The sequence below is a fragment of the Aptenodytes patagonicus genome, chromosome 1 (genome assembly GCF_965638725.1).
Source record: "Aptenodytes patagonicus chromosome 1, bAptPat1.pri.cur, whole genome shotgun sequence".
Classification (NCBI taxonomy): domain Eukaryota; kingdom Metazoa; phylum Chordata; class Aves; order Sphenisciformes; family Spheniscidae; genus Aptenodytes; species Aptenodytes patagonicus.
Genome location: NC_134949.1, coordinates 97,878,957 through 97,906,326, shown reverse-complemented (window position 1 = coordinate 97,906,326; position 27,370 = coordinate 97,878,957). Strand labels below are relative to the sequence as shown.

Genomic DNA, 27,370 nt, shown 5'->3' with positions numbered 1-27,370 from the left:
TAGTTATGGATTGCAGTTCCAGACTTCATCACCTGATGAAGAGATGACCAAACATCTTTATGCTTTACTTTTTTTTTTTTGTTTCCTCCCAGCTGCTTCTTCAACTTAGGAGGAATTTCGTTATGAGCCACTAAATTATTTTAGAGCTTGCCTTGAAACTTTTGTTTGCTGTTTATATCTAGAAATACTTAACTGCTAGTGCCCTGAACCACCCTTTAGTATGTTGAACAGCGTTGTGCTCATGTACTTGTATTTGCCTGCATCCATCTGCTGTCTTTTTGTTTCCTACTGAGATTGTAAATTTCTCTGTGGGAAGGACTGTCTGTTCTACAACACATCAGAAGGGTTCCTGATCCATTACTTGGTCTAGTAGGTGAAAGAATAATAGAAATTACTAAAGTAACAATGGATCAGTGAAATGAGGGGAGCTACTGCAAATGTCATGTTTTAAATACTGTTTTTGAATGGTGCTAACATTTCTGTAGTAGTTATGAGTTTGCACTGTTCTGATGCTGCTAGACTTCTTTTTTTAAAACTTGTCAGTGCTTGACTTTTGTCCACTCTTCTATCTCCACTTTTCTATGACCCCAGTTACCTAAATCTAATTGCCTGGTGTGTTTTTGTGTGTATGTTTCAGAGGGAAAAAACAATTACGTGTTTGCTTTGCTGTTTGTGGTGCATGAAGGTCTGTTAGGGGCAACAGTCTTAAGGCAGTGAATTTCTTAATGGTGTAGATCTAGAAATTGAAGGAGGGGTCAGCAATAGTGATATAGCTGTGAGTTTAGAGGTGAATGTTATAGGATACAAGTTTGTTTCCCCCCCCCGTCCCCCGCTCCCCCGGAAATGCTCAAGACTGCACTTTTTTGAAGTTGATACATTAGTAGGAATAGGAGTCTGCTTTCAGCAGTATTAAGATGTTTTTACAGCCTCGTTAGTTACCTCAAAGGAATGTCAGTCACTAATATATAATGTGGCGATCTCCAAATGATACCTATAAAACTTTTATACCACATGGACTTAATTTTTTCATAAGTCTTTGCATATGTACAGCTGCACACACGTGTCTAGAATGTGTCCCTCTACAGTGTTTTAGCTGAGCGTGGATAGCTCAATGCAATAGCACTCAAAAACTACCCATTAGTTTCGATCCCTTTCGCTTTCTAGTACAGAACATTACAGAACAAACTACCAGAGAATTTAGGTAGCCAGGAGATAATTACTCTAACCTTGTATATGTTCAGGAAACAAAACCAGTACTACCTTTTTCCAGAAACATTTCCAGTGGAGACTAGATTCACACAGAGGTGTTCAGTTCATCTAAAGCTTATTCTTTTAAGTAAATTATATATTATTCAATTAATTTTTGTGCCATTTAGGAACATGATGATTCGAAGTCCATTAAGATGTTATCTTCTGTTACAACCATGAACTGGAAAACATTGAGTTTATAATGTTTTGTTTCCTGGTTTACGATACCTGTTTGTGAGTGACTTAATTTTTGTCTGTCGTAGCTAATAGCTTTTGAACCACTGGCGATGTTCAGACCATTTTCATATGTGTAGACCTCTCGAACTTTAAATTCCTATAGTTTCTAAGAGGTTATATTGTTGGATAGAGAAAAGAGGGAGCCAGCAGATGACAAGGTAATTTATAGGGTCAGTTCTTAGTAGACATTTAAATACCCATAAGGAAGTTCACCTGCAGCAAACATCTGTACGAAACTACTGCTCTTGGCATTAGTTGCATACTGTGTTTTGATAATATACTCCTTACCATATAGTAGGCAGGCAAAGACATTCTTACTTTAAAAGCAAAACCCCAAAGTATGTAAGTAAGCTTGTTTGCTTTTTATGAATGTGACAGGATTAAGTTAAATTTTACATCCTTTGACATTAGATACTATGTTGGGATTTCATGGAATATAAATGAAGTAGGATTTAATTCTTTGTGCCTGGAGGTTAGAGAAGTATGCTTACACCTATTAATTTTAAGATGTCAGGTCAGTTTTTGCCCCAACATATTTCTTGTCTTTTACATTCTTTTGTTTTTGCTTATAGGTAAGATTGTGCCAAAACCCAAAGCTTCAGCTTTTACATTCTTTTGTTTTTGCTTATAGGTAAGATTGTGCCAAAACCCAAAGCTTCAGCTCAAAAACAGCCCACCTTACATACTTGACATTTTACCTGACACCTATCAACATTTGCGACTTATACTGAGCAAATATGATGACAACCAGAAGCTTGCACAACTCAGTGAGAATGAATATTTTAAAATCTACATTGACAGTCTCATGAAAAAATCAAAACGGGCTATAAGACTCTTCAAAGAAGGAAAGGAAAGAATGTATGAGGAGCAGTCACAGGACAGGTAAGTGAAATATTTAAATATGAAGTAGATTGTCTGGCCTGTCTGCATTCTTAACACTGTTTGTCTGCAGCCATTGTGTTTTGACATTTTTAATTATTTAAAGAGCAGAAATATTTATCGTTTGTATTCATTGACCCTGCAGGTCAATCAGTAATTTGCTAGATTTGTTCCACTGTGTGCTCTTCTCTGTCACTTTGTGACCTTTAAAACCAAGTGCATTTCCTTCATAAAACATTCATTTCATTGTAATTACTTGTTCACAGGGCCTTACGATATCTAGTTTTTCCTCTGGCAGAGACAGAGTGACTGTTACTTGGATTGAGCTTGACCTGCCTACCCCAGTTCTTAAAACTGTGGGAGCCATGGTGGATATTGACTTAGAGCTTTCACAAGTGATGAAATGGAGCAAAACAATATTCACATTTTTGAGATACTGTGTGATGTTAGCATAAGGTGATGATAATGTTAATTTGGTGCTGAGAAGCCTTTTCAGAAACCTAATGGATTCCTGATTTGCAGTGGTTCAGTTTTAATAACAGGGATTAATGTCCACTTTATGCGTACTCTTGGTGGTGAGTGAAGAAGTTTTTAATATTTGATTTTATTATCTAATATTTAAAAAAAATATTTCAAGAACTTGTGTGCAAAATCTGCAGTTTTGTTTTGGGAAGGGGTACAGCAGTGTTGTGGCAATTAGACTCTGCCGTGTGTGGTATATCTTTAAACCTATTCAAATAAAAGATACGATACTGTTTCCAGAGTCTCCCCTTTTTAAAGGAGATAGTGGGGAATGGGAGATAGAGAGGAAGTGAATGGAGGATTGAATACCTGCCATTCTGTTTGCACCTGAGCTCAGAGGCAGGGTTGCAGTATAGTTTTACAGCTGGTGAAAGTGTTGGTAGAAGCATGAAATGTCTACATTCTTGTAAATGTCACTGCTGTTATGTTTGATTTATACATATGTTCCTTTGAGATCTTTAGCAATGATTTTAGCTATTCAGTGCACTGTGGTAGTCTCCTGTGCTTGATAGGGGGTCTGAAGCTTGCTTAAAGTCTAAGGATTTTTTTTTAAAGTATGTAAAGACTGTCCAATTGTGAATATACTCGGAGCGACTTGCCTAAGAGGAGCAAAATACACAGTTTGAGCTATTCTAGTGATGAATAAAGATTTTGATGAATGTTTTTTGTGTTTGAATTTATAAGTACGTAAAGGAACATTTTCACTGTAGATGCATTCTTACCAGAACCTCTGGAAGAACTGTTCAGCACTGAGCCCATGGGTTCTTTTTTTAATATCCCATTTGTTGTATGTACAGAAGTCATTGTGTTGCAAAGGAAGTAAGAACTTTTTATGGTAAGGGAAATTTGACATAAATGGTTGCATTATGTAAACGGGTTTTATTTTGACTTCCCTATGTTGTATGAAACCCAGATTTACTTATGGTTTTGTTTACAGTTAGCAATAAATTAAAGCCAGTTTCAGTGTCACTTTTTCAAAGTCTGCTATATGCTCTGTACAGTCATTCAAACAGTGTCTTAGTAACTGTATCTAGTTGCTTGAGTTGCTTTCTTCTTTCCAATTACCCACTTCATTTCCTGCATAAGGATAACAGTGGTGATATAAGGATGATTTTTGTGAAGCAAACAGTTTTTGAAGAAGGTGCAGTTAGCATATTTACTGTCATTTATTTGGGCCATTCTTGTGAGATGATTGGAAAGGAAGGATTTTAAAATAAAACATAGTAATGAAGTGCACTGAATCACAATAACTACTTCAGGCTCTCTGAATTTTTATTTCAGAAGGTGACAACCATATTATTTTGCCTGACTGATGGAGTTTGACGCTTGAGGAAGAGAGTACAATAGAAATGTTTCTCCTGTGCTAAAATTGTTGTTTCCTATACAAACTGCGTTCTGACATACAGTCAGAATGCTCAAACAAAAAAAAAGAAAGTGTAAGCATTGTTCCAGCAGTTCATGCCTCATGCCATTATAAGTTAAAGTCTACATCTTTGTGACTTCAGTGCACCCTCTTTCATCTACTGGTGATGTTTTATCTGTATGTGTGTCCTAGTTTAAAGTTGAACGAAGGTATACTTGTTTGCTGAACCCTATGACTAGGTACCTGTTTGCTCTGCAGTGCTTCAACATACTTAATCATGTTAATTCTTGGTAAGTTAGTAAAAGAAGCTGTTAATGTTTTTAGCTTCTTTGCTTCCAAATATGATTGCATTAACCTAAGTATGTTATTTGTTAATGTTATAATGCAAACGTAGGAGTGACCATTTAAATAAATGGTTTTTGAAGATGTTTCTAAAATGACTGTCAAAGTGAAGTGTAGTCAATTTAAAAAAAAAAAGGCAAGCCAAAAGCCTCGCATGTTGACACCTGGCCAATTTCTGTGGTTTTCAATCTTACATTTCTGTTTTGTTTTCTGTTAGTGTCTCTGTGGTTTCTGGATAGAAGGTCATCATGAAAAAGGGAAACTGGCTGCATTTGGAAGCATTCTATATATACATTTGATTGGTATACTTTTAACCTATTAGGGTTACTGAATAATCTTTTAACTTTTATAGTGATAGTACATTTAGGAACCAATGCCAATACAGTTGTAAATGTAAAATGTAATTTTATTTGCCTGATGACACCAAAATTACTCTATTGTGAAGAATTTGTCATGACTTTTAGTTCTTAAAGATACTGTGGCTGATGCAAGATCGTGTGCCAGTCAGATTATGTCCAAATGGCTAAAACAAAAGCTTACATCATAATGGTGTTGCCTCTCTATCCTATGTTCCATGTCAAACACATATGATAGCCGTTTAAGAGTAGATGGTGCTGTCATTCTGTATTCTATGGGATGAGTCTTGCTAAGCAGAGAAAGTATGGCTTACAAGTTTGTTTATTGTATATGAATTGCATCTACCTTCTGGATATGGCATCTAGTATAAAATTATGTCCTCTCATAGTCCTCTTGCTTAATGAAGTAAGAGACGATGTTCAATAAATTCTGTAAACTGTACTAGATATAGGCTGCACAGTTTTTCTATCTATGAAGTAATTTAAAGATTTTTTTTTTTGTCACAGATTTTACTTTTTAAAAGTTATTAACACAGGCTTATTAAAATTATTGGTTCAGGTACATCTACTCTTCTTAAAAGGCTTTCTGTGTCTTTGAGGGTCTGGTGTTTTGGTTTTTTGGTGTTTTTGGGGTTTTTTTTCCCCTTTGTTTATTGGAAAGTAGACTAAAGCTGGAAGGCATCATTTCTGTGAAGTCCAAACTTCCTTTTGTCTTGCTGCATTCCAGAATTATGCATCCAGAAAAAATAAAAACTTTGTAGGCTGGCAGTTTTTTCAGACAACTATGTTAGCCAGGTTTAGAAATCAAGCACGTAAGTTAAAATAATAATAGAGGAGGAATAGAGTGGCAGTGGGGAGATTATATTTGGATTCATTCAAGATGCTGGACATGGTCCTCATGGCTAACACAACCATTTCTTAGTAAAGGAGACAAGTATGAGCTTTCCTGTGCTTATCTGTAAATCGTGTTCTTGGAAGAATACGTCTTGAGATGGAACTTGTTCATTGTCTGTTTTAATATTGCATGCCTTCTGCTGTATGCCCTTTATATGAGGAGAAGAGGAAAAGTATAAAACCAGGGTGTATACTTATCTTTAATAATCTCTTAATTGCTGCTTGGTTCGGCCAAAATTAGTTGGCTACTTGATTTTAAGTGGCATTGCAGAAGTGGAAGAGGAAGACAAGATGAAAGATGGATATTTCTTAAGTAGTGGGCAGTACAGATGAAGATGGCAAGAGGAGAAGAGCTGAGGTTGTTCTGGGGTTGATGTAGAAAGAGGTGTGCATATAGGGAAAGTCAGAGTCAAGGCAGTCCTTCAAGACGGTCACAAACCCACTCCTGTTCCTGTACAGAAAGCCCCGCTAAATTCTCTTGCACATCTGGTCATCTGGCGTCTTGATTCAAATTGCATGCTTCTAGATTTTACAGCTTGCTTAACTATTTTGTTAGTGCAGAATTCTTATATTCTCTAAGTCTTCTAGGGAGGTCTTATACCTGTGGTTCACGTGATAGGTCAGGTTCTCCTTTGTTACTGTTCATATTGATTAGAGAGTTTGTAAAGTATTCCATTTCCCTTCGTTCAGTCTGTGTTGGCAACTGAGATCAGTCAAAGTTCTTGAGTCAAGTCCCTGAACTGGCACATCAAAGTACACAGCATTCTCGGTAGAGACCTTTCTACTGCTGAAACGTCTAGCCCATTCCCTCCTTATTCTAGAAGTACGGACTTGATAAGAAGTTACGGGGGTAAGCATCAGGATGGACTTCAGTTGTGTCAGCTGCAAGGCAGCAACAGCCATTTGTGTACTTCTGTCCTGTGGTAAGTGAGAGGTAGCTTACCCTACTTCTTTGAATTACTTCATCTTCTACCACAAACTTGCTGTTTTATTTACAGGAAGTTAGGAAGTTTATAACTTGGCTAACCTTGTAACATGTTTGTGTCTCCAGACAGAGGAGATTTTGTTGACTGAGAGAAGGATCAGGAAGAGTATGTTTCTAATTCAGGATGATTTTATTTGGACAAGTTAAGATTGTTTTGGCTGATGGTTTTCTTGTTTGACAAATAGAATGTACAGATTCAGAAAAGGATGTTAATGGCTCTTTTCATAGAGCCAGTTTTGACTATTAACCACATAGATAACTCAGTAATTGTTGGATAGTAAGAGTGGCAACCTTCACCAAAGTGGATTGGATTTGAAGTTGTGATCTTGTGGTGAAAGTTACTGGCTCCTTAGGATCCTGTGATTTGTCCCATTTTCCAAGCATATTATGTAGTTTTTGGTCTTCAGTAAATTCTGAGCTGAACAGTTAGGCTATACGTACCATCAATCTCATCTGACATGATCTGTAAACCCCTATACTTAAGATATGTCAACATGTTTTAAAGATCAAATATATTGACTGCTTTATTCTAATCTTGCTGAAGCTGGGGCAAAAAAATCTAGTATTTGTCCTTTCCTCTCTTGTATTTATTTACCTGTATTTTTAGATGGTTCCTTCACTAGGTTTTTAGGAAAAGAAGCCATCTTACTCTGCTTAAAAGGCTTCTGGAATGTTGACTCATTGCTTGAACTCCTGTGCTGTCCCTAGAGAAAAAGAGGACACTTTCTCTTTCAATGTATAACCTATAATACAGTAATTGGGAATGGAACTTGGCTACAATAAATAACCTCTAATAAAGAGGCTTCTCCTGAGGAAAAGAGAGCGTATGACTAATGGGATGGGGTTGCATGGGAGAAAGAAATGCAATGAGAAATTTTTTTTTTTTTTTGAAGCTGTTATGTTACGGTGAGAATTTCCACCCTCTTCTCCCTTCCCTGTTCCTTAGATGTGATGTAAAACCAGATGTGAACCAAAACAGCTTTAAGAAACCCTTTGGTGTACCTGAACCACATGAGTAATTGAGCTTTAGTGCAAATTTAGTGAAGCACAAGCCATTTGCTATTTTTGGTTCCTAGTCTAAATTGAACAAGAAACGTTACACAAACACACCTTTCAGACAGAGACACTTTTGTTGCAGAGGGCAGGTGAGAACACGTGGAGGTTACAAATGGTAGGGGAGTGTTATGACAGCTTGTTCTCAATGTAAATGTAAACAGGCTATGTGACTGCAGTTGTTGTAAGGCAATATTTAAATTTTAGATGTTTTTGATCATCTTCACTACTTGGGGGAGGGTATACCAAATGAGAACAAAAGAAGTATTAGTACCGAAATAACTTAAAGGCAACTATTTATTCAGATTGCAGAGGAAGACAAGGATTTTAAAATCACAAAAGATCCTAAATGAAAAAATAACGGCTTGTAAATTCTTATAATTGATTTAGATCCTTGATTCATATCTAGTTGGGTAGAAGAGGGGTAATATGTGCAATTTGTTTGTCTTTTACTTTTTACTCTGCTATAAAATCAGGCAGCATTTTCTGTGTTAGTGCAAGGTCTCTTTCAAACATTTTCTTACAAATAATGTGGTGTTGACAGTCCCATCTGAGCAGAGTTCAGCTGATTGTGAGGGGATATACAGAGTCTGATCTTTTCCTTGTTGCACTTTGTATAATCATTTATACCTCTGAAAAGTTTATATGATAATGTTGCCAAATTAAGATGCCATAACATTTATACCCACTTTGTGCAGGTGTGAAAGCTCTCAAAAAGCACAAAGTTGTGGGGAATCAGTCCTCAAGACTTTCCATGTGTTGTATATTAATTTCCTTTGTGATAAAGCTAATGACAGTTCTACTACTAGCATTATACAGTAAGACTGATGCAATGTCTATGCTGACATAGTTTTCTACATTGTTCCATTTCAGCTTTAGAAGGCAATATAGGATGACAAAATGAGCTGGGAAGAATAGGTGGTTTTCTGAAAATACAGTACTCTTGGTCAGAGAGATCTGGAAATACTCTGTTTTGGCAGTGAGGATACTAGTACCCATTTCTGCTTTATAACAGCTCAGTTTCTCACATCCCTTCACCGTACTTGTCTGCATGGTCTCTACAGAGAACAGCCGTGCTTGTGGAGGCAGGCCATGGTTGCCAACTATAAATAGAGCTATGTTCTTAGGTATGATAAAGCCCAGCTGATCATATCAAGATAGCAGCTTCAGGATCTTCTTGAAGAACAGACAGTACTGACTCCTGAATTTACCGTGTAGAAAGGAAGGCTCCTGTAATGGACTTGAAGGGATCTTTCATCTTTCACTTTTGAATGTGTGGTTGATTTTTAGAAAATTTGGTCTTTGCTTCTCTATGTCAGAAGTATTCTATATTCAGCAATTAGGTATTTGTTTTACGGTGCCTTCAACACTAGCCTCATGATGGCGGCTACTTATCATGCAAGAAGAAGCACAGAGAAAGCTTTTAGAAGAAAGTGTCCATTTTTATGAAATGTATGTCTAAATATATAAGCATATCTAATTTTAATTTCAGGTTATAAAAATAAATGGTTTCCTTTCCCTAATGTTTTGTGGCATTGTTTTTCATTAAAAATTAGAAACATGAAAGAATAAAAATCTGTTTTTATTCTATAAAGAAATGGAAAGGAAGTTGAGAATAATCACTTTCAAGTGGTACACTTGCAATTTAGTTAATAGAAGCTCTTTTACCCGTCTTTGATGAAACTAAAGTAAAGCCAGTTTAAAAACACAGACATGCTGTAGTGATAATCCTTTTATCCAAAGAATGCTTGATCAAAAAACAGGCTAAAAGACATGCTTGCTATGTATTTAAACCTATAGTAAAGGAAGTTTCACTAACCTATACAGAGTAGGAAATAACCTTAATCTGAAAAGGGGTGAAATTATATGTTTTGATTAACACAGTTGAAGTTTGACTGAATTCAGAACAAAAGAGACAGAATGAGATATTGATGGAGATGATAATGGATGGAAATACCAGTTCCATTCGTTGAAATGTAAAGTGCAAGAAAGAGAGAGTACTTTGATAATTTCATGAATTTTAAAAATATTTTGTAATCATTTGACATAAATAAGCTTCTCTGCTTCCTATTCTGTTCTTTGCTTCAATATTAAATGAATTTACTTCAGTCATCTTAAAAATGGCACAAAAGAATTATTATAATTATTTAGTAAGTTGCATTCAGAGTACCTTCTATGCTTGGGCTTTTATCAGTGGCTGCACATTCTCAAGTTAACTTTGTCTTTACAGATTATACAATAATACTATGCATGCTCTAGAGTGAGGCAAAGCTTTAGTATTATTAATTGATATTGGAAGAACAAGATTTATTAGTTCAAAAAGTAGGTTTGCTGTTGTCTGCACAAAACAGTTTTACTACTGGTAAAATTAATATGTTGGCATGTTTCTTTTTCTTTTATTTTATATCGAACAATTCCAAATGGTGTAACAGCATGTTCTCTGAGAGCCAGGTCAGGAATATAATTTGCTTGATTTGAAAGAAAATGTGATATTTATATAAAAGACTGTGCAATGAATGCAACTATAAAAAAAATATCCAAACAAGCAGGAGAAATAGCACACAGAAAGGACCAACAGTAAATTGTGTCTGAAAAGAAGCACAATCTTAACACATAACACAAATGAAAGAGAAATCAGTAAGTGATCTTATATGAGGAATAAAACTTCTTGACCAAGCAGCCAGGTGACTGTCATCAGTATCTCAATTGTAATGTAGATGAAGAATACATTTTGAATTTTTCTGTTTTGAGTGCAACCAAGGTAGAGCTAAAGGATTTATTATTGAAATATTTTCGTATTTGTCTCTAGCATATGATAAAACTTTGTGTGTTTTCACTATAGTTTGTTCAGATTTCCCATGTCGGAATTATAGAGCTATCCCGTTTTGTAATGGAAGATCTTAACCATAATCTGTTTATTACCCAATTCTTTACATTGTGTGAAGTGAAATACATATTGAAGAGTATATTGACTTTATACTTGCAAAGATCTTGACAGATCAGAACAAATAATTAATTATGTTAGTTAATTTCAGTAATAGTTGGTCATAATAATTATGACTTCACTGTTTTTCTGGTATGTCTGATGTAAAGGTAGATTTAAATGTATTTCTTCCTAATGTGACCTAACACAGTAAACTAAAGGGGAAACATGAAAGTAGCAGATATGTAAGAAAGAAGCATTTTTGGGATATATAATGAAAGATTATAATCAATGGTAACACGTTGATTGAGCTAAATTTAATTTCTGTGTGGGTAAGGTTGTTGTGTTCTCTCTATAAGACGATGTCTAATAAAGGGACTTTAATTTTTCTTGAATGGTCAGACAGCATAGATGTAATTTCAGCATAATATCTGATGCATCGTATATATCAGGACTCCATTGTGGACCTGCACAGCCAACCTAATGGGTTAGTCTTTTACTGCTATTAGCTGATCTTTGGCAAGCTCTGTGAATGTACAGTGGGAGAAGAATGTTGGGAAAAGTAATTAGATTTAATTACTTTTTTCCCCCCTCTATTTGATAGCATTGTGGGAGAGTTCACAAAACAATGTCTTCCTTTCCCCTAGGATAAAACAGTGAAACTATATAGCTTTGAGATTTGAAGCAACAATAAACAGGAAAATTATTCCTATCTTCTGTAGCAAAAATGTTTATGAAGATTACCTTATCTATTCCACAATTCTTACGTGAAGCTGTCACTAGTAATATTTAGAGCCTTAATTTGTTCTCTCTGTGATACTGAACAGATGTGTATAACGAAATAAAATCCACAACCATATCTCATTTTAAATATTAGCCCCTGTTTTGCATCTACCTTTCATAATGTAAATATGTCTCCTGATAGGAACAAATACTGAATAATAAGCTATGGGAGTCTTATCAGCTCCTGATTAACTGCTATCTCTCCTTCTTTTGAGCTCAAACCCAACATATTGCACAGTATCTGTTTATATTGATATGACCGAGAGTGGCGAATATCTAGATTCTCTCAGAAAGTACGTGGCATATTGCAGGATTGGATTAGACCCTGGGTACTGGTGGCAGGAAGAAAAGGATCCATGGGCTTGTTTACTAATGAGTAAAATAAGTGTCTCTTGCAGGGCCTGATTAGTTATATCTAGGGTAGTGTTTGCTTTTTTCCTAGTATCTGTTGACTAACTTCTTCAAAGAACTGAAACCTACATATTTACTAGAAAATCTGTGGCTAGTCCCCAGCTTGCATAGAGGATTATTCTGTAACAAAGTCTAGTCTTGCTTACATTAAGAAACAAGAAACATTTTAATAAGCTTGTTTCTTTTTTTGTGTGCCAGGCCTTAGTGATATCCTAAAGGCTTTTGCTAACCTCTTTATTTGTCCTGAAAAAAAACCCCAAACACCTTCGTTAGCTCTGTATCAGAAATATTATTGCTTTTTTAAGAGGTGATAAATTCATTTGTTAATTATCACTCTTAAAATAGTACATTTCGGGCAATACTGTATTGTTTAAAAAATGACTGCATGAGTAAAAATTTGCCTCTCGTTACAAGTTAAAGGGCATTAATGCAAGGCAGACAACCTTATTAGCATCTGTTTTCAAACTGTTCCAATGGAAAATGGTCCTTAGCCAACAGAATATTCTGTGAACTCATCTCAGTTGATTCTGAGTCATGAATGTCTGTCATGGGAAGTATGAAATGCAGGGTCAGTAATAAAACATCTTGTACCTAAGAACATTTGTAAGAACAATATTGGTTGTTTTTTTTTTTTTTTAAAGCAGTTGTTAATTGGTGAGACCTTACAGGTCCAAGAGCAGACCTTTAATTCTAACTACTCTCTAGTGGGAGGGTGTGTAAAGATGAAGAAGAGACGCACCTTCAGATTTTTGCATGTCAACCTTTTAAACAGGTTTATGGGGCTACAGAGGATTAGTCATTACATAACTTAAAAATGAAATTATCATATTACTTGATTACTTTATTTAGGGTTTAATATCAAACTCCCTGCACACTGTTCTTATTTTTGGAGAATACTTAGTTTTGACAGAAGAAAAATCAACAATTTCTTCAAACTCAACGTTGTAAGTTTCAGCAAATATGGCATGTAAGCCTTCCGTCAGTACACTTAGAGTAGAGCTGTGTAAGTTGTATTTAATACTCTATAAATGTCATGCATGTTTAAGGAAGATGTAATGCAAGAAATAGAGCCTGAAAACATTTCTGTTTGTTCAAATATACAGCCTGTTGTGAACATTCTGAAGTGGAGGTTGATGTCACAAACCTTGAGCCTGTGTTCCAAATATTGTTTGTCATTAAAAGTGATGACAATCTCTGTTAAGAACATCTGCTCACCCAATATACTAGCAATAAAGGAGATGTCTATGTTATAACTTAGCTTGTTTTTAGCTTTTTTTTTTTATTTCCAAGTATTTGTTGTTAAAATATTAGAAAAAAGCCTAGTGTTTTTGTAATGAAATATTGTCCTAACTTTCAGCTCTGAAACACTGAAATATGAAAAGTACACAGTCAGTTGCTAGGTCATCTTGATAATGCTGAGTGGATCATAACTAACAGGCTGTATTGGTATTTTTGTTAGAACAGGGAGTCTGGACACCTACGCTTTATTTCTAGTTAGGTTACTTTTTATTGGTTACCTCGATCATCATTGGTCATTTCTGTCTGTTAAGTATTAAGCCATTTAATTCACAATGCAGCACTTTCAGGTTTTCCTAGAATAAAGAGTAGTATTTACGGTTCTATGCTTTTAGGCTGTCATAGCAGAGTAATGGTGGATGACAGGAGCGCTGATAAAGGCTTGTTTCTGTTCTAACTTCATATGAATTTTTAATCCACTTCATAACTGCATCTTACTGACAGCTTATTCCCAGTGGCCAATGCTTCAGTGTTTTTACAACTTAATGATACATGTTCTGTGCTGCAATTGGGAAAATACAGAAAATGTGGCATATCTAGCCAATTTTTTTTGTCTAGCTGAGGAAGTCATATGTCAGCAGGCTGAAATCCTCTCCCCCTATACTCTTTTTAAATGGGCTTCTTTAGGATAGCAGGCTGGAAGACTATATTGTATTATTTTGTTCAGAACTCTGCATATCCTTTTTACTCCATAATTCATGGCTGTAGCAAATACACAAGGATTCAAAGCAAAAAAAAAAAAGTACGTAACATCCTGTTCATGTGTTTCCTTTTACTGTTAATCCCCATAATTAATGCCCTATGAGGAATGGGACTCTAATCGCTTACAGAGCACAGTAATGTAAAAAGACAGTGCTCATCTGGGAGGTGTTCAGTAGTATGGATCACTGGTGACCCAGTTGGTACGCAGCTGTCCTCCAGTCTATGCATATGTGGTTTCATTAACTACACGCATATCGGTCTGACAGGCCGGTAATGATTGCCTAAAAGGAACCTTGCCTTATGAAATTGTCTGAGTGCCACTGAGAAAGAGTAGTTTGTTTTCTTTCATTTTTCCACTTTCATTGGGAGGGAGAGAAAAAAAAGTGGGGGAGGGAAGCTGTTCTGTGCGGGTGAGGGTCATGAGTCCCGGCAGTCACTTTGAAATAATCTTTAATAAAGCCCGGTGCCAGGAGAAGACATGTTTGAACACCACATAGCAGTTTTTTAGTGGCTTAAAGGGAGTGTACATACAAAATACTCTTCTGAACGTGCTAAGGGTTGTTAAGAGTTTTCATTTGTTTGTGCTGTATGAATTTAGGGTTACTAATGCTAAGCTGTAATGGGCAACATAAAAGATAAACGTATTAGAATATTAAAATACATTTTTAAATGGACTTAGAGGACAGACTCTTGGATATTTGTTTTAAAAATCAGTCCCTTATTAAATCTGTGATTTCTGGGAATGCAGTTTGTTATTGGAGTGGATGACTGAAAGGAGTTTTGACATAAATACTTTCTCGAAGCCTATAGCCCAACCCACCCAGTGACTGGAGAGGTGATAGCTAGGGAAGAAATGAATGGCTAAAATACTAGATAAATAAATTAGCTTATGTTTACTCAACATAAACAAAGCAACAGAAGGGCAACACCCACCTCCTAGTATCTGTCATAACATGGTAAAAGTATCTAGTGGCTAAATCCTTCCAATATAATGGAACAGAAGCATCATATCTGTCACAGCAGTTTGAGGCTCAATTTATGAACAGCTGTCAGGAAAAAAAAGAAGTGTAAATGTACTATTCCTCTGTTTATTTGCAATTCTTTTTTCAGGTAATCCTCTACTCTGCAGCAAGTCTTTCCAAGGCAATCTTTTCATTGGGCAATTATTTGTTCACGCATGTTTTAAGCATATTAGGGAGTTCAGACTGCCTTACGCTTGATGTGCATAAATAAGCTGGGGGGGGACAATGACAAGTAAACCTTACAGTGAAATCAACTGACAGCTGTGAAGACATTGTGTAAGTTGTGGATATCCGTGGAGGTGGTATTTAAGATACCTGTCATATCCTTCTGTACCCTTGTGGAATACCAGTTCCATAAACGTCAGCCATTTGCTGTATAAACAGGAGGCAGAATATTCGTCACTGGAACCTTGTGTATGGGTTAGAGTTGCCAAGAGAAGAAAAATAAAATTTCTCAAAGGACATGTCATGTCATACTTTACCCTGTACACTTATGCCTGGAAGCTCCTACAACTTTCCTGTGTGATGGCTTTTTTGTTTGTTTTTGTTTTTAAAAGCTTAGTTAAGAAAAGAACCTGGTGTGAAAGAAAATGGAAAGGTAATGCTGATTTTAGTACAACTCCCATATACTCTATTCCTGGATTTTGAATTTGCTTTATGTAGCAGCAGATGGTCCATCTATTGTTTCATTATTCTTCTGGGAGTCTGACCCTCCATAGTGGGTGTGTGCTTTAGCAAAAAAAAGACAACTAAAATAAGTCTTTTTGTAATGGATGCAACTCAATTTATTAAAATGTGTTGATGACCTAAAAAATTCTAGCTTTTAAGATTTGTTTTTATTAAATGCTTGATACTATGTCTAAGTTCTGTCAACAAGGTGGGGTTTTTTTGTTGAAGTATCAAAGGTAGTTTTGATTCAAAAGGATTGTTCACTGTCATAAGTGCTGTTTTGTGAAACGGCATAATTTTACCATATGCCTTGGGTTTCGTTTGAGATATTATGAATAAGCAGGATGAGTGCTTTCAAAGAGGCATTCCTGCTGTCCCACATCAACCATGTGGGCTTTCAGTTAAGCTTCCCAGGAAGACAGCAACATATGTGTACACAATGTGTGTATTATATTGGCGCCCACTCACAGTGTTAAAGATGTGTCAGCATTTCCAGAATAATTCCCTATTTTAAGAGCCTTGTTTTAGCCTGCGTATGAAAGTTGTCTCTGTGTTGGAACTATACACACAGTCTCAGCCATCGTAGTTTTCAAGTGTGAATTTTTGCCAGGTGAACGTAAGCTGAATTAAATTAATGTATGCAAATTGAATGGAAGATTTCTAGGGGCATGGTGTCATGATAGACTCTTCTTACTTTTTTAACTCTGAAGCAGTACCTTATCATTAAGTGAACTGAAGCTATAGTGGATGCCACTATTTTTGAAGAATTGTAAGAGATTTTTAGTAAAATAAGGTGGCCTTGCACTTGGTCTTGTGACCGTTGACTAGTCTAAAAAGCAATGATGTTTTTCTAATAATTACACTACAGTATAAGGAACCTCCAGTTTCACTGAATTTCTTTCGGCTGATTGAGGTTCTTTCTATCATCGTAATAGTCTAGAATTAATTGATGTCTCCCTTACATGTCAAATTAGTCTCTTTACTGAGAAATGGGGTAAGTCTGTGGCAGGTTTCCTTGTATTTGAACCGTATTCCCTCAAGCTGTAACATTTTCTGGTTAGAAGCCTTTCTCTAATCCAGAAGCCATCTTGTTTAATACACACAGCAGGGCAAACTGCGTGTCAGGACATGCTGATTCTGTAGTATGTGGGTGGCTGCGTAGGAGCAGAGTTCAGATTGGATTTTGAAATCGCCAGACTTCTAACTTATAGTTTATGTGCTTAAACAATAACTTGCTACTATAGTTTCAAAAACTGCATGCCATAACCAAAATGTTGTTGTCTTATAAGCCTGGGATTTACTTATGTGTGATTATAATTGCTGAACAGCAGTTTTATTTTGAATGAATATGGTTTCAGCGCTGTTTTGTTGAATGCCATCTAAAAACCTCCATCTAAACAGCAAATGGTTTTGTAAGTAGGCCTGTGTTTCAGCAACAGCAGGCCAACTAGACAAGCCTGCAGTTTGAAGATAAGCAAATCAAGGTTCTTCCACATTTTGAAACCCAAGCTGAGAACTGACACCCCTGGAAAGAGCTCTTCTGTACATCCCTGATAGGAAAGGTGGGCGAGCGGACATTCCTGTAAAAACAGTTCTGTCGTGCAGCTCTAGTGGTCATGTTAGGACATCTGGATAGGTGGTCCCACGTTTCTGCAGCGGTAGATTATCCTTCTAATTATTGTTTTATATGGAATGAATCCTTCTCATGGCTTGCTTGAACCTCTTGAGAGGAACTAAATGTGCAATGTGTAAGTTAATTTGCATAGTGACAGCAAATATGTAAATTGCTGACTTTTTATTTTGTTTTTGTGCCTCTCTTAGGAAACACCAATAAATGTTGATACCTATTGTAAAGGAATATTGAATCGACAGCAATGTGAGATTTGCTGTTTCTGTTCTGAACCCCCTGTCAATGCACTCCCACCAACCAACCAAAAAAAACCCCCAAACTTCAGAGAATCTTCTGGAACCTGAAACTTTGACTACGAAGACCAATGAGCCTAGATGTTGCAAGAGCTTAGGCCTCCTCCATGAGCTGGAGAGGTTAAATCCTGAAGCAAACAGTAGTGTAAACTTTTGGCCCTTTTTTGGAGTGGGTGGAGGATGTAGGGGAAGAATGATCTAGGTGATGACCTCGGCCTGGATGTAATCAGGTAGCCAGCAGAGCTCACGGCACATCAATGTGTTGGGTACACAATCCAACTGCCCTTCTGATTAGATGAATCACTGTAGTCTGAGTTTCTTTTAATGTTAGTCCAAGAAAACTGCGTGGCTGTAATGTAGTCTGCAGGTCACTAAGGCATGAAATCTTGTGTAAAGCTCTAATTTAGAGTGCAGTAAATATGCATAGATGGTCAGCAAATACTGTGTTCTGCAGTAAATACCTTTGCAGGATGTTGGTCATAAATGTCATTGGAAGACTCAGGTAGTCTGTGTCCTAATTTTCTCCATCTGCAGGATGTGATTGTTTACTTAATTTATTCATGTTTGTAAGTGCTTCTATCTCTTTAACATTGGACTGCACTGGTGTCTGGTTAAATTCCTATGTCTGATGCCTGTGCTCATATTTACGTGTTTCCTCTGAATGCTCCACATCAAAGATGGAAGCAATTTGCAGTAGCCTCAGACAAAATCAAAATTTCTTCTAGGCCTTAATTCTTTAAGATGCCATCTAGTAATATTGGAACAGTGATGGATGCATATGCAAGTCTGTGAGTGTTTGAAAAGATTCTGGGAGTTTGAGTTATTTAAATTCCATATAGACTTGATTCTCCTTAACAAACTGTACTTGATAATATACTAGTTTTGTGTGTCCTTCTGGCATTTTTCATGCAGGCCATTTTTCTGGATTTAATATTACAAAAATACTTTTTATTTATAACAGCATACTCCATTCAAGTGTAACTAGCTGGATGGTAAAATACATACTCATCATGATAACAAAAAAAAGTTGTTCAAGTAGCCTTGGATTAGTCATATTTCTTATTTTACTACTACTTTCATTTCTGTACGAGTCCTACATGCCCTGGAGCTCCCGTTATAATAGTCCTGCCTCATTTTCACGATTATTCTTCCCTCCCCACCACAGTGTTGCTAAAATGTCCCCAGGGTTTCTTCTTCCACAAGGCTTGATTCCCCTGTGAATTTAGGATGAATGTATGGCCCCCTGGGGAGGAAAAATAATACAGTCAGCAAATACAGCTGTCCATGACTGCAGTGTTATAACATAGTTTTACACTGGCAGTTGAGATTTTACATACTCTTTAGCTTATAATGGAGAGAAATAGGTAGTACTAATGCTTTCCCACCAAGGATTATTCAAGCAATCATGTGCATTTAAATAGATACTCTTTCATCTTTGAATAATTAGAATACATTTCTATTTTGCTAGTCCGGCAAGTGTTCACCAGACCTTCACAGAAAGCTTACTTTATTTTTTTTTTTTTATGTCGTTAATATTTGAGTGGCAGTTTTATTTGTATAGTACTTTACCTCTTCAAAGTGGTGTTACAAAGGGTATTTAGATTTTTATGTTCAGAGATATTTATTTTTAAACAACCACACTTTAGCTTTTTAACTTAGATACTTGATTGCGCTGGGAGTTTTGTTTTGCTTCTCAATTCAATATGTGCCCTGTCTAGTATAATTTGTTTGGACAAATCTGCAAATGAACCACTAGAGGATAACTACTTGATGCAGCCTAAATTTGTGCTTTCCAAATTAAGTAGCAGAAACCTTTTCTCACTGTTCTGGTCCCAACAAAATATTAATAAGATATTAAAGCTGCAAATTGATTTGAAATTCTCTTTGTAAAGTGTGGGACAAAGTAATATAATGGAGGTGAGCGCTAACAAAAGACCAGTTTACTTCTACCCCTCCGTGAGTAAGTGGACTGAATTTGGTGCAGTCAGAGTTGGGATATATTACGTTTGGCTTTGTGCTGCTCTTATGAGTAACAATTTTAAAAGGTGTTAAGTATGGCCAGTGAGGGTCGGAGCATAAAAGCTTGCAGGGGAAGAGTGAAGAAGGGGGAAAATACATGAAGTCCTGACTGACCCACACTTGAATCTGATAACTTTGTGGCCTGTGACTTCTTGGCAAAAACAGTAAACATGAAGTGAACAGCATTATTCTGTTTTCTGTTACAAGGTTATACATTTAGTAGCCCATGATCAGTTATTTAGTTTGTATAAAAGCAAATAACTCCTCAGATTCCGTTCTCTCTGAATCTCTTTTTATGGGTAGAGGCTCAGTCATTTAGAATAATTTATCAAGTTTATTAACAGAGTTCACAAGGAGAACACACAAAATGCTGTCTGTGTGACTGGACATATCTTAATTTCCCCTTGCTATATGTGACCTCAGTGTTTTGTTACTGAAAATCAACATTCACAGTCAATAGCTCTCTCCAAGGAGTGTTTCAATGTGTGTAATTTAATTTGATTCCATTTGGCTTATGGTATCTATTTAATCTGGAATTTGTGGGTAAATCGGAGAACAAACTAAGTTTATCCACCTCTGTTAAGTCAAAGCCAGTTGAAGGGTTTGAGTATTCTTCACAGTGAAGAACTAAATAAGATTTTAGACAGCTGAATGTCTATTCAAATCTAATTTACCCACCACTAAAGTTCTAATTTGTCATGTCTTCTTTTTTAACTTAAATGAAGTGGCATAATTGAAATGCTTTGGTTTCATTTTCTCGGTCCCACACCACAAGTTTTAAGGGGAATGCTTGGACAATGGTTGTCCAGAAATCTTCTGAACAGTGAGATCCTGCCTGTCCGAACTGCTGCCTCTGGTTGCTCCTGCTGCCATTCCATCCAAAGACTGTTTGTTAGGGCATGCTTTTGGAAGGCAGTGCGTCTTCTGGTTTGCAGGATAAAATATGCTTGTTGTCAGGGCAAAGATGACCTCAGTAACATATCTGAAGAATATATGTATCACAATTTGGCAACACACACTTTTGTTCCTTTGAAAGGTGGTATTACCCCAATGTCTTTGAATTAGCAAAGTTCTGCTCTATCTGTAATATTGACTGAGAGGTCATATTAAAGATGTAAGAAGTTGAGCTTTTGCTTTTTTCCCCACTGAACTGTTTTGAATTGGAGGGTGTGGGGAAATCACCCCAGCTAACACAAATACTCATAACGGAGAGATGCATTCTACGGTTCTTGGTTTATATTACTTATCTCAGAGAAGCAGTTGCTCTAAATTTTAAAATTTGACTTGGCAAACTGGTTTTCTAGGATTAAGTTTCTTTAAAAAACCCCTCTCCTGTTTAAACTTCGCATAATTATTTTAATAATAAGTTTATGAGGAATTAGTTTATGCATATCAAAGTTAGATACATGTTGTCATGTCCCTGTGTAAAACTTGATGGAAGATAAATGCACATGCAGACTTGTTTTTTAAATAGTATTTTTAAATAATTGTTGCATTGTATTTCTGAAAGTTGATACATGATCATATCTAATAGTGTCCAACATGTAGACAAGGATTCTGAAGCATTTGATTCCCACCCTCAGCCCCCAGTGGTTGATATATATGGCATAAAGGCCCACCTGTTAGTGTTATGTGTGAAGTAAGTAGAAGTGGGATTTTGATCATATTCCTAGCTTTTATACAGTGTTTAATTCTTAAATCTAAAAGCATTTTTATGTTTTCTTCAAATAGAAGTTGTGGAAATTGAGATACAGAGAGGTGTGAAAGCAATTTTCCTAGGATTATGTAGCTCGTTCATTGCAGTGCCAGGATCAGTGTCTCCAGATCTTCAGACTCCTGCTTCAATTTCTGTATTACTGTATCATGCTAAAGATTTTGCTGCTTCCATATTTTGATTAGAAAGGGGAGGATACATAAGAAGACATTTGACTTTATTTAACCCCTTTCTGATCTAGGGATTTGCTCTAAGACCAGGACAACCTTTCCTGGAGGAACTAGCATATTAAATGCAGAGTTACTACGACAGATTTGCTTTTCATATAGGTGGTCGCCAAGCTGGATTAAAAACTCTTTAGGCATTGCCTGGCATCACGCATACACATAACGGATATAATGAATAATATTAGAACCACAGTACATAACTAAATTTCCATGAAAAGTTAGATTTTGTAACACAAGGTTTTGTTTCTTGAACAGAGCAAGAGTAAGTGGACTTAATCAGTCATAAGCATTTGTTTTTTAACTGCTTGAAAACAGGAGAATAAACTTAGTATCTGCTACAGTAACTGGAAATAGAGCATTTGGGAGTTAATTATATGTAGCAGAGGTAAGATACAATGTTTTGTGACAGCATGTGAAAAAGGTGCCAAGTTGAGCAATAGGCAGTAATGACTCATTCATGATTAAACCTATATTCGTACTACTGCTCTTATATCTGAGTATTCAAATGTCTGTGAAGAGGGAGTGAAGGTTTTAAAACTAAATTGAACAGGCCTTGATTTTTTTTTTAATGGTGTAATTTTTATTTCCAAAGGTCACACTGAATTTTGTCTTCAGCAGTACTGAAGAAATGCTGTTCTCAAAAATGGTCTTGCCCTAAGAACGGAAATGTTCTCCCTGTGTCAGCTGTTGTTGCTGTTCCTGCCTGAGCGTAGGGAGTGCTGCAGCATCTCTTGTTGAGTGTCTCCCTTTTCAGTGAAGAAATGCTCCCAGCTGGACTGCGGTTCCTGGACAGATAGTACTTTGGGACAAAGTTGGGGATACACAGAAACTAGTTTCAAACTTCGATTCACACAGCTCATGCATTGGATCTCATGGGAATCTTATTCATCTTTTAACTCCTTTTTGAGTTGATATTAATTTAGTTACCTTTCTATAACAGCAATTCAGTCTCTTTCTGAAAAAGCAGTTGTTGTTAGTGTTGGAGAGTCAATTCTTCAATTTTGCATCTTGTCAGACTTGTGTTTCCAGTGGACATGCTGATCTTAGCACTTACATAACTGAGAATCACAGAATGGTCGAGGTTGGAAGAGACCTCCAGAGATCATCTGGTTCAACCCCTCTGCTCAAGCAGGATCACCTGCAGCCAGTTGCCCAGGGACTAGGTGGGGGGAGAAAAAAGAAAAGGGGAAAAAAAAAAGAAAGAAAAAAAAGGGGGAAAAAAAGAGAGAGAGAGAAAACAAATTAATTGTTTTCCTCACAAGTTTTGGGGAAGGTCCATCTCCTGCCTTTTATTTTGGTTGTTACAGGGAGCAGTCATAGCTATGTATAAATAACTGTCCTCAAATATTATCTATTTTAATGTTGTAGCAGCTGGCATTAAATAGAAGATTTTTTTTTTTTAATAGGCTCTGGTTTCAGTTTAACACTTACTGAGTATGTATCACATAGACCCATGTGAGTGAAGTTAACAGGATGTTGTCTATTGATAACAGAGGTTTCCTGTCCCTTTCCCCCAGCCTTTCCCCACCCTGCCCTTTTTTTTTTTTTTCCTCTTTTCTGTGGGGAGTTTGGGTGTGGGAGAAGATCTGATGATGCCTTCACCGAACAATGATCCACTGTGTGTGTTTAATAGACACTAGATGGATGATAGTAGCACTGAAAACACGGGCTGGGTGAAGCTCACCTAACCACACAGAGAAATTTAGGCCTCGGTTTCAAATGACTGGAGAGGAAATCTCCCAGCAACCTTTAGTTTGGGTAATGTGACTTAGGAGAAATGAGTGATGTTGGAACAGAGGAAACTTAGTGTGGGAGAAGATACACTGAAAAAATGTTCCCTGGTGATGAGCAAGTGGCTCAGGCAGCATGACTTCTATTCAGTCTTTAAGCTGTAATAGTTGTTGAGCTAACATAATTCCATTTCGGAGGGAAGAAGGCAGCTAGCATGATGCAAGGTTACTTGATTTTGTCTGCTAATTTATATGTATGTTTTATACAGAAAGGTGTGTGCAGTTGAGCTGCAAGGAAACCGATTGTAGATGGAAGACCAAAGCCTTACCAAAATGATATAAATAGGTAAAAATCAATAATATAATTTTCTTTTTTTCAGCCATGCAGTAGGCACAGGCTATTGGGTCTGCTTTCAAAATAAAAAACAGAGCAAGGTCTTTGAGATATAGCAACATGGCTCTCTCACCCCTAGTTTGAATAGGGAATAATCATGGAAGCAACCCGTGGTCTAGATGTGTTTCAAGAGAGAGCATTGTTAATAAAATTTAGATGTATGTAAGAAAAGGTAGAGTTATAGAAAGTTTGAAGAAATCCTATGGCATTTCATGGAAGGGTATGTCTGAAGATGGTAGAGCTCTGAAGTCCTTCATTGTAAGTGGCCTGTCGATGTTAAAGGTGAATGTGGCTTTTATAAGGCTGTACTTCAAAACTCATCAGCCATGCAGATTTTTAAGCTGCAGGATTTAGTTATGCTTGGAAGAGCAGAATATAAATTTGCTAGACTATAAATATACAGTCAGACTCTGACATTTTAAAGCTCAGGATGTATTCTAGTGTGTAAGACATGCTTATTTTCTTGAAAAGCCTTTAATGAACTCAAACAAGTCTCAAGTTCATGTTTACTTTTACTGATTTGAAATAACTCAAAAGATGTTATTGACCAGTCCTGTGTTGCCATCTTTGCTCCCAGGAGTCTAGTTTCTCACATTGTGTTCTGAAGGGAAGTGTATAAACCCTCAGCAAGGAAAGGTGATTAGTGTGGACTAGTTACCTGAGCTGTTCTATTTATGCTTGCTGACATAAGAAGCGGTTGCAGTCCACGCGATTACGAATAGTGAGATCGTAGCCTCAGTGATGCAATTTACATTTGCAAGTTCGTTAGTACGATGTTTATTTCTGGCTTTAAATTTAGGCAAGCACATCTGGATGTAAATTTCTGAGATACTTCTCTTCCACTATGTGCCTTATTTTGTGATCCTTTTTAATATGGCAAGTATTGTAACTCCTTGGGGTTTTAGTCCTCTACTGACTTTGTCTCTTTGTATTTGCTGCAAGGTGTTCTTAATTTCTGGCCAACATTTAGAGATACTGCTATGATATAAGTGTGCACTTCTGCTATTTCTGCTTGGGTAATTGCCAGATGTGTGTCTAGTTAAGGTCTCTACATGCATACACTTTATTAACATGCCTGCTCATGGTGAGGGTTGTGTGTGTGCACATGTATAGTTGTCTGTCAAATTCATTTTACCACGTTTAGAATTTTAAAGCAAATGGATAAACTTCTCTTTAGACAAGTAATGTGTGTGTGGAGAGAACTAAGTGTTTTCCAAAGGAGAATGTATAATTTAAAATCAGGTTCCTCTTTAGATATTTGGTTTTGGGTGTTGTAAAAATGAATATAATGCTTCCAGACCACCTTAAAAGTTGCTTGGAGTCAACATGTGTGAAGTCTTTCTAAGTCTATATAGGAATAAAGCATCTTAGTTTAAGTTTTCTATTGAAAAAGAAAAAACGTCCACCAAACATTAGCATTTGAAGATAGTTAAAATCTGAAATGTAGAAGTTCTCTTTTGTTTCATTTCCATAAAATGTTTTGAATCACATTGTGTAACTTCTGCCAATGAAAAGCTCTATTATTTTGAATAATCATGACTCCCAATCTGTAGCTGCTATTGAATTCATATTTATATTCTAATCTTTAAAAATACATGCGTCTATGTTCCTTCTCGTCATAGGATATTTTCTGTTTTTTACTGTAAATGTAATACTGTGGTATTCAAAGTAAGCTGTTCTGTAGGGTGAAATACATTTTAAGGCCTTATGGTGAAACAACTTCTCTAGCAATAGCATGCAGTTCTAGTTTCACGCTTTTTAAACTTGGAGACTTCAGTATATTAGCACATCTGAATGACTTTGAAACTTTTAGTGGTTTCTTTAATACAGCTATCTCTTTCTTGAAAATTTCTTGTGGTTCAGTAAGTAGAGGATTGTATGGCCACTGCACCTCCCAGAACACATTGCTTTTTTTAAATCAGTAGCTCCTTCTCTGAATTTGCTTGCTGTCTGAGCTATATGAGTAATCGTCATGATCGTTTGTAGAGCAGTCTTCTAAAAGGGCTTCCCGCATAGGCTACAGTAAACAGACCAGTCTTGTAAGCAGGCTGTGAAGGAATCCATGCCTTAAAACATAAGGTAAATTAAAACAGTGAGGAGTGATCTGCATCTGTCAGCACCGTCCCCACTCTTTCTGGAGCAAGAGGCTGTGGGAGCGGGAGTGCTGCCACTGAAGGGCTGGTTCAGCACCCACAGCTGCGGGAAGACTCTATGTGTGCCTCCCTGAGGTGGTTTTGCATGTCGTCCTAACATCTTCTCCATAGGTGTTTACCTTAAATCAATGTTCATTATATTTTCACTGTTTATTACACTTTGATGGAAAACAGTTTGCCATTAATGTTCTGGGCTATGAAAGGCATATAGTCGGTTTATAGAATCTATAACAGTTATGCCCTTCAGCCTAGAGAGAAGGCCAGCTTTCATGAAACTGGAAAGTCTGCTTTGTAGACTCCAAAGTTATGCCAAACAGCAGCACAGAGCAAGTCAGTTCAACAACTTCTGCCGTCAGAGAGGTCATACAGCTCAAAGAATGACTGTCCTCCTGCTTCTGCTGAAAATAGTAGGCAGGTTTGTACTTCACTGTAACAGCTGTTCATCTCTATGTATAGTGCCAGTAAAAAGAAGTATTTGTCGTGGTCTGCTTCCTCCCTGTGAGATGTTTGGATGAATTCTGCTAGCACAGCAGTCTGAACTATATTTCAAATACTGTTGATTAAATCTTGCCTTGACAGGGGCAGCCCCTTCCTGAGCTGTTACTGAGTATGTGCTGAGCAGGAGCCCCTCCACAGTTCCAAACTTCCTCTCCCCCAGCAGACGTGCAAGACAAAAGTCAATGGACTGCAGTGTATGGCAAGGTATTCAGGGTGCTATTGCATTACAGAAGTCTTGGACAGGGAGGAATTTTGTAGGTTTCTAACTGTTTTTAAAGAGATGTTTAAGGTTAAATTAGTAAAACACCTCTGTAAGACTTTTAAGTGAATTTTTACCTTTGCCAACTGTAGTATAAAACTTTGTAAGCTGTGAAAGTTTAACCTTTCACTCCTGCTTTCAGGTCTAGAGCAGCTATCTGTGTCTGTAAAGCTGATTAGTTTTTGTCTGTGTCTATAAGGAAGTGTTATTGGAACTCTATGACTGTATCCTGAGTATGATCCAGTCAGGATCTTCATGTCCTTGCTTGACTAGCATATTGTTCTAGGCATCAGACACACAAATAACCAGTTGAGTCTTTATATATGCAGTCAGTCACTTACAAAAGGGATGCTTCTGTTACGCTTTTAAAGTTAAGGATGTGCCTTGCTAAATCTAGTGTTTAAAGCAAGTAAGAATTTTTGGAAATTGAGATACCCATCATATGACACATACTGATAAAGTCTGAGCTATTAATTTAATTGAGAGTACTCAGGCATGGGGTTAAGTTTATAATAGTAAATGACAATCAAAGTAAACTGAGGCTTTTTGGTATAATTAAGTTTCCATACATAAACATTGGTTAAAAGTTGCTACATGCTTTTACTTTGCTCTGGTATTCTTCTATACTCTTCCCCTGCTCTCAGATTTTTAATATAAGTGAATATATACATATCTTGAGACTTCCACCAATTGTTTCTCACAGTAACCTGGGATCTTTACATGATCACCTAAAATACCAATAGATACTTGTACCTTATAAAATTGAGG

General features: G+C 36.7%; 1 protein-coding gene across 2 annotated transcripts in view; it reads left to right on the top strand.

The window, feature by feature from the left end:
• CBLB (Cbl proto-oncogene B) overlaps positions 1-27,370 on the top strand; it is a 136,111-nt gene that overhangs the window by 8,537 nt on the left and 100,204 nt on the right. For both annotated transcript variants that reach the window (XM_076350328.1, XM_076350334.1), the window contains exon 3: positions 2,117-2,367. In XM_076350328.1, the coding sequence (XP_076206443.1) occupies positions 2,117-2,367 (251 nt within the window). The remainder of the gene's footprint in view (positions 1-2,116; positions 2,368-27,370) is intronic.